This window comes from Clarias gariepinus, chromosome 12 (assembly GCF_024256425.1).
Source record: "Clarias gariepinus isolate MV-2021 ecotype Netherlands chromosome 12, CGAR_prim_01v2, whole genome shotgun sequence".
NCBI classification, from domain to species: domain Eukaryota; kingdom Metazoa; phylum Chordata; class Actinopteri; order Siluriformes; family Clariidae; genus Clarias; species Clarias gariepinus.
This window is the reverse complement of record NC_071111.1, coordinates 13,172,805-13,180,546: the sequence shown is the minus strand read 5'-3', so window position 1 is coordinate 13,180,546 and position 7,742 is coordinate 13,172,805. Positions and strand designations below refer to the sequence as shown.

The window sequence follows — 7,742 nt, the reverse complement described above, 5'->3', positions numbered from 1 at the left end:
CATGACTAATAAATACCAAATCACAAAGGGAGCTTCTTTCAGTTTCTGCGTGGTCTGTATTTAGCGTCACTGGAGTTGAGGTGACTGAGAGATTTCCTCATTACACACAAGTTTCACTGGTTGCCACAGCTCCGGAAAACCAACCAAACAGTTTGAAGATGAAGAAGAAAATGTGTTCCAGACCAAGTCATTACCTAAACACTCCTATCCACAGTAAAACATGTAAATGGTGCAAACATTTTAAAGAAAGCCATACGTCTGTGAATGATGATCCTGACCGAAGTGGCTTAGAGAGCACTGCAGTCGTTCTTGTGAACATTCAGCGAGTGCAACAACTGATCCTTAAAAAAAAATCGATAGATAACTTGTCAACTTGCAGAAGAGACACATTTGTCTGTGGGAAATGTACACACAGTCATACATGTAAACCACTTTCAGCTGGGATTTATTGCCACATCCCCATTACAGTCCTTACCTTACACTTAGCCATTTCCACATATTTTTGCCATTAATTCAGTTCCTGGGTGGCCAGAATTTGAGATGTGAAGCAGGCAGTTTGAGCATGGTCGTGTCATGCTAAGAAAACCAAGCACTAGTGAAACCCTGGGATACGTGTAGCAAAGGATTATATAAAAAAATAAAGATTACACTCTCATAAGTTTTTAGTCTCAACAGTGTTTTTTATTCTGCACATTCAAAAATCCTGGTTTGACTCGAATGCCCTGGTACCTTTTTTTATTCAAATTAGTAAGTAACAAATGCTAACTGCAATAGTAATGGGCTCTGAATGGCTTCTAGTAAAAACAAATTATCAAAGAGTTCCATTAAAGATCTGCTTAAAACCAACATGCTTAAGTAAAGGAAGCATACTGTAAAGCCTTAAATGGTGCACTATATGGCTAAAAAGGGATATTTCATTGCTTATTTTGGACTACTGTTTGGAAGGTCAAGGGTTCAAACCCCAGCACTACTGAGATCCTACTGTTGGGCCTTAGATGTACAATGAAACAAATGCTGTAATTTGTATTGCAAATGTAAAAACACTGTAAAATACCCTTCTAGTGAAGACTGTGAAATACTGTCTTATCCTTCTATTTGAGTAAACTGAGCCATTATGATAATAAGCATTATGACAATAAAGCACTATTAAAACAGTCTGCAGCTGTTGTAGCTGTAGTTGGTCCACCATCCTTAATAGTGTGCTCATACACATCCCCTTCAGACTTTTCTATTATTATTAACTTTAACTTTATGAACTTTGGTCTCATGATCCAGCAAGGTATGAGACATGCAAAAGACATCCCTAATCATAAAAATCACCATTAAAAAAAAATCCAAAAGCACAATAAAAAAAAATCACAATATACAGCATCTAATCATACTTTAAAAAGAAGCATCTATACCAATATCCCTATAACTTGAACTAAAAACGTATTGAATCTTATTTTAGATAAATTTAAAATGATTTCTGATGCTTCCAGTTGGCAGATACTGTACATTTATATATAAGCTTTCTTAATACTGCTTGAAGGATATTAACTTTAGAGTCACAAACAATTTACTAGCACTACACGCTCTAGGCCTTTTGAGGAATATTTTCAAAGCACTGTTGCCTGCTACCTAAATTCTCTGCATGCTAGCTTACAGATGTGTTCAGTATGCTTTAACACATTCTTAACCTATTTTCTTTAAATCTGTACAGTTTAAGCTGCAATATTGATTCTAATGCCCTTAGGATGTGAGGGTGGTCAAATGGAGGAGTTGTTTTTTTCTAATAAAAACCCATTACTGGTATTTAATTATGTTTGCACAATAAATTCTTAAAACGTAATTGACTTGTAATACAGAGTTGTTGCTTTCCCTATGTTCTGAAACTAATAAAATGTAAATCTTAATCAGGTTTATTGTGTTAACGAAACAGGGATCATTGTCTTTTACTGAACATTCAACAAACACACATCATTGTTTCAACCCTGACCCAAAGACAGCATAAGTCCACTGACCAGGTATTTCATCAAAATCACGTTTTTAGCTTTTAATAGCAACAAGTGCACAGTGCTATGGCTCTTCACAAATGAATCAGGTTTCTAAATTAATGTGGTTTATAATGGTTTATGGTGTATTTGTCAATATGACTTATAAATGGGAAACCTAAGAGACGTCTGACAATGATAAAGAATTCAGTTTAGATAGTTTTGTAATTAGTGGTAAGCAGCTTTCCAAAGCATAATCCCAAAAGTACAAGAATGAATAGTTTTGTTTTTTGGTAATAAGTAGACTCGTCTACTTATTACACAACATTTATTAAATGTCTCTACATTGGGTGTGACTTAGCTTGGAAGCAGCAATCTGACTGAAAACTATGGCTCTATTTGTTAAATATATAACAATATATGGCAGTCTATTTGATATCTAACCTTAACTAACCCTAACGCTAAAATCATCCAATTAGCAGACCCCAAAATTGTTAAAACCCATGACTAATAAATACCAAATCACGAAGGAAGCTTCTTTCAGTTTCTGCGTGGTCCGTATTTAGCGTCACAGGAGTTGAGGTGACTGAGAGATTCCCTCATTACACGCAAGTTTCATTGCCACAGCTCCGGAAAACCAACCAAACAAATTTTTTAATTCAAGGTGTGGTTTCAGAATCATTTCGCAGGACACCATCATTTTCCGGGCTAAGTCATTACCTATTTCCGACAATCCAGGAGAGATATGACGATGTGGGGATATGTGCCAGGTTTCAACGCTTTTCCGATTATAAACGCAATGCATTACATGTTTTAGTAAATCGATTTCGATTATGTGAAATTGGAGAACATCTTGGTAGAACTACAATGAAAAGCCAAAAGAGCCTTCCAGTATATACCGTTGTGTTGCATAAACAAAACTACTGAAGAAAGCACCGGATACTGTAATGTTTATAAATGTATTTTTTGTTTCACATTGCTCTGTCTGTTTTCTGATTCTGCTTCTGCACAACTCTCGAGGTGTTAAAACCTCAGAGCTCAAGAATCCTCAACTTAGCAATACCAAGACATCCTTATTTCAAGCAAAAAAAGCAAAACGTACGTTAAACTATCAATTACCAGAAACATTCTAATGCTAAATGTGACCTTCACATCCAGACTTTTTGTAAGATTGCAAGATTATTTATTTATCTGTATTACTGTTGCGCTCTTAATCCTGCGTATCCTACTATTCATGATCGTGTAATTACATGCTATTTGCCCAGTTTGTCTGCCCGACTTTCTCAAATATCACACCCAAAACCATAAACATATAGTCCCAGCTAGTTATTTACTTGATTATCTTAAATCAGCACAACCTCAGTAAAAACGGAAATGTTTAGCGAGAGTGTGAAAAATGTAGAGACATCACACAGAGTCAAAATCAACACAGAGTATTTTACCAAAGTGTTAGGCCATTACAAGCCAACAGAAGGGCTGCAGCGCTTCAACGCTTCAATACTGAAGAGACAAGTGCTATTCTTTTAAATAATGATTGCTAGATTGGTGTTTTAAACATATGACACAGAGTGCCATCTAACTTGGTCCAAACAAACAAACTGTTAACTTTTTTTTCTAAAATTTATATTATATATATATATATATATATATATATATATATATATATATAGGCTATATCAATAAAAAAAGAAATACATTATATATATATATATATATATATATATATATATATATATATATATATATATATATAATGTATTTCTTTTTTTGATTGATATCTACTATTTTTATTTCTGTAAAGTAGCTTTGGAATAACGTAATTGTTACAAGTGTTAGGCAATTACTTAAATTCGAAATTGAACTGAATTTTACAAACATGCATCAACGTTGCCTTTACTGTATATCTTTTACCCCTAATCGTTTAATAAAATTCACTGTGAAACCAAAGCATATGCTCCACATCACTTTCATGTTCATTAAGCTATTAAGTGAATGATCATTTAGAATCGTCATTGCGGAATAGGCTTTCCAGGATACAGATGATCATGCTGACATTTAGAAAGATTTGAAGATTTGAAGTTTTATTGAAACAAAACTCAAAAAGCGTGAAATAGGGGAAATTCAGACATCTAGGACATATGAACCGCGCGTTGAAAATCAGGCGGTGGGTATTAATTTCCAACATCAAAAAAATTCCTCTGTGCTAACTCATGGGGTCCACATGACCCATTTCGTGGGAAGTCCATAAGGGCAAATTTATGCAACTGATGTCTTGATGATTGATGTCATCAGCAAGTGTAGATGGATGTCATAGGTCATGGTGAATAACAATGAGAGCATGTTTGAATAAGTGTTAGTATCATCTCTGCTAACTTCAGTTCTACTCAATTACTGAATTGTGCAAAAAATAATAGACAATAGCGTTCAAGCATGCATAATCTAAACCTCTAGCTTGCAACATGCAATCAAGCACCGTTAAGGCCTAAAGGACATAGTACTTAAGATAGTTTCAAAGAAGAGGGTACCCCAGCCTCAATAATTGCTCATAATTGGAAAAAGAGCCCCTTACCAGAAAAAGCACCAACACCTCCGCCCCTGTGCTATCCCAGAGATTCCACCTAAGGTGATGTATGTTGAGCTATGTGCATAGAATTATGCATTGTGATTTATAGGAAACTCAGAGTGTCAGAAACCACACATTTCACACCTTAGCCCATCTACTGCTGCCTGCTAGCGCACACACACACTACGCAGAAAACTATAAATATCGTCTCATTCAGACTGATAGGAGCATTCAGACTTTGACAGAGGTGCAGTGAACACATCAGTGTCTTCAGTCAAAGAGAACCAACAGGTGACGGCGAAAAGATAACTTTCTATACGGCACTTGGGAATATCTGCAGGAATTTGTTGACCGTCTGAAACTTACATAGGAAACAAATGATGACTTTCTTCTGGAGAATATGTTTTGTCCTTTTTGGAATGATGTCATACTCTGAGGCCTTCCTCCCGGAGAACATCAAGACCTCTTATGACCATCTGATTAAGCACTATGTAAGAAAAGTAAGTTTAATTAAGAATATATGATAGAAACTATGGTAGAGAAACAGTAAGCTAATATATATTGGGGCTGCTTTTTATAAATAAGTTTTCTTTCCTTTAAAATTTAAGAATTTTGTTTAACAGCTGGGTTCACTTTGGTTTTCTAGTAAAGTTTGGCGAGTAAGAATGGTAGACGCAAGATAAACATGCATGCAAAAAAAATCCAGGAAATAGACAATGAAACCGAATGATGATCGTAGCGTCATACTGACTGTGTGGGTTGTGTTTAGGGGTGGGCTCATTAGTTTCAAGATTTGTCACCAATACTAACCACTTGCTTATAATGTGACAGGGGTGAGAAAAGTGCAGCAAAGTAACACAGAACTGACAGCATTTGTCATTTAAAGCTTGCTTACTTTAAATGTAACCTGAACATTTCAGAATTTTCTACCCTCTCTCTCTTTCAGAATCCCAACAAGAACGAAGTATATAATGGACATCCCCTTTTCGGGAAGCTGAATGATAAAAATTTAGAGGTACGTCACACAATGCACATCTTTTCTTCTGACGTCCCCCTAGTATGTCAGAACAGACAATCTTGCAAGTTATTTATTTGATACTTTTGTATGCTAGTCGTACTCCAGCATGTCCAAAGGTTTCATGAAGCTGGCAATAAACCCCCTGCCTGTCTCTCTTTTTTTTTTTGTGCCAAGGTGGCTGAACAGAAGCTTCTGATGACTATCGTTCTTGATGCATACAACAGAATTTTGGGCCAGATGGAGACTGAGGCACAGGACGAAAAGGTGAAGCATGACTTGCATGAAGTAAAAGAGCAAATGAACAAGCTGAAAGAACACTACTTCTCTGGCAAACATGCTGACATTAGGAAATATGTCACTGAGCTGCTGGAGCTTAAGGTAAGCCCTGTCATTGACGTGTTCTTTACTTAAAAAAGTCATTTTCTGCAAAAGCCATACAGATACATAGGAAATGCCTGTTTATTCTTGGGTGAAGGAAGTGGGGCTTCCTATGAAGTACTGGTGGCTCCACTGCTTATGCAGCAAGTGTTCATGAGAATTTATGCACTGTGCAGAAAAAAGAAAAAGTAAATTACCAATAGCTGGGACCTTAACTTATATAAATGGAAGAAACTGTATATATATATATAATCAAATCGCTTGCATATTATTCACTGAACAAAATAACTTTACTCAGCTACCCAGGAACAGATCATTAACATACTATCTCATCTTAGGAAAATGAAACAAAGATCCAGAACAAGGCAATACATGAGCTGGGAAACGTCTACAATAAGGCATCGATCCTGGGGTCATCAGAGACGCACCGGAGACGACGACACACTAAGGGCTCCAAAAAGCAACGTTCATAGCCAGTGGATTTGTTGAGAATGTTACCTAGGAGGTGCTTTTAGGTGTTGTTAAATTATTTCAAATGCTGTACCTCATAATTTATTTTTGTAATACTGACATAATTTATTAATATTCTCAAGTCTTTATTTTATTGGTTGTGTTAATATCTATTTACATTGCTATTTATTTTGTATAAGAATGCCTATTTTTGTCTTATTTGGGCTTATGATTGGTTATTACTTGCTAAAGCAAGCGTTGTACGGTCTGTGACTAAATAAATAGAAATTATTTATTATAATATGTGGTTTAAGTCATTTCTGAAATCATAAGCATTAATCCGTAACTATACTGTACATAGTGGAAATATTAGGAAAGGCCTGTAGTTACATTGCTGTGCATAAGAGGGTAAGAGTAACTTTTTACACAATACTACTACCACTATGCTTGACTAGATTTGTGGGGAACTGAACAACGTTGAGTGTCTGCCAAGAGCAAAAATGAGGGTTTTGCTTCCACCAAACGAGGGAAAAGTAACCTTTCAGAGTTTCCCTTGGCCTTTTGGTTGCTTTTTTGACTAGTTACCTGGTCCTGACTTTTGTGGTTGTCGTCTTTAAAGGCAAGATTAAGATTGTATCAAATTCTTTTCATGTTCTAGCAATGGATGTAAGCATAAGAGAAAGCGGGTGCAGTCCGGCACTGTGTACCACTAAAAGATTCAGTAACAGTACACAGTACTGGATAGAAAAGAGAGCAGCTGCCTGGCTAAACCACATTTAAAACTACTCGTGGTAGCACTTTCACTGGAAAAAACACATCTGCTAATGTTATGTCATCTTAAACAACACTTTGTCTCCTAAGTAATTGCTTCCAAGTCGTTCTAAATTGCCTCTGCACCATTACTGTTAGTTTAACATGTGCAACAGCTTTCACTAATACGCTGACAGGTTCATCTCACCACTTTATTTACAGCTGCTGTAACATGAGCTACAAAGCTAACTAACTTCTAAGGCACTAGGCATGATGGGCACATTCATTAATACACTTCAGCTGTATATCCACCTCTCTTCTTAGCCTGATACACCAATCACTCTGGAATTGTATAAATCTGGACTTTTCAGACCATATGACATTTTCCCCCCATTTTTTTTTCTATTTAACTCTTTAAGCTTCCTTGCAAATTGATGCCTTTTTTCTGATTAGCCTTGCTGATACAGTATATGGTTTTTTGAATCTTCACTGCTGTTTATTCCCTATCCCTTAAATTCTCTTTCCATTGTGTTTTTAATTTCACTATTAAACAAGCTCTACTTTGTTTCTTTTCCCCATCAAGTTCATTCAGGATGTTTTTCAGACCACA

At 36.0% G+C, this 7,742-nt stretch overlaps 1 protein-coding gene across 2 annotated transcripts; it reads left to right on the top strand.

Moving 5' to 3' along the window:
* The first annotated feature begins 4,778 nt into the window (after positions 1-4,778).
* ifng1 (interferon gamma 1) lies at positions 4,779-6,659 on the top strand. 2 transcript variants are annotated; one of them, XM_053508546.1, is made up of 4 exons: positions 4,779-5,027; positions 5,483-5,551; positions 5,729-5,932; positions 6,271-6,659. In XM_053508546.1, the coding sequence occupies exons 1-4, from the start codon at positions 4,914-4,916 to the stop codon at positions 6,403-6,405; spliced, it is 522 nt and encodes a 173-aa protein (XP_053364521.1). In that variant the 5' UTR covers positions 4,779-4,913; the 3' UTR covers positions 6,406-6,659. The 2 variants fall into 2 exon arrangements, with proteins under 2 accessions (XP_053364521.1, XP_053364520.1); XM_053508545.1 differs by having other exon boundaries at positions 4,779-5,036.
* Positions 6,660-7,742: the final 1,083 nt, after the last annotated feature.

Excerpts from the sequence above, each read along its gene's own strand:
- ifng1 (XM_053508545.1), top strand. The coding sequence starts at position 4,914 with ATGATGACTTTCTTCTGGAGAATATGTTTTGTCCTTTTTGGAATGATG. Across the intron at positions 5,552-5,728 it reads TGAATGATAAAAATTTAGAG|GTGGCTGAACAGAAGCTTCT; the intron begins GTACGTCACACA and ends TTTTGTGCCAAG. Across the intron at positions 5,933-6,270 it reads CTGAGCTGCTGGAGCTTAAG|GAAAATGAAACAAAGATCCA; the intron begins GTAAGCCCTGTC and ends ATCTCATCTTAG.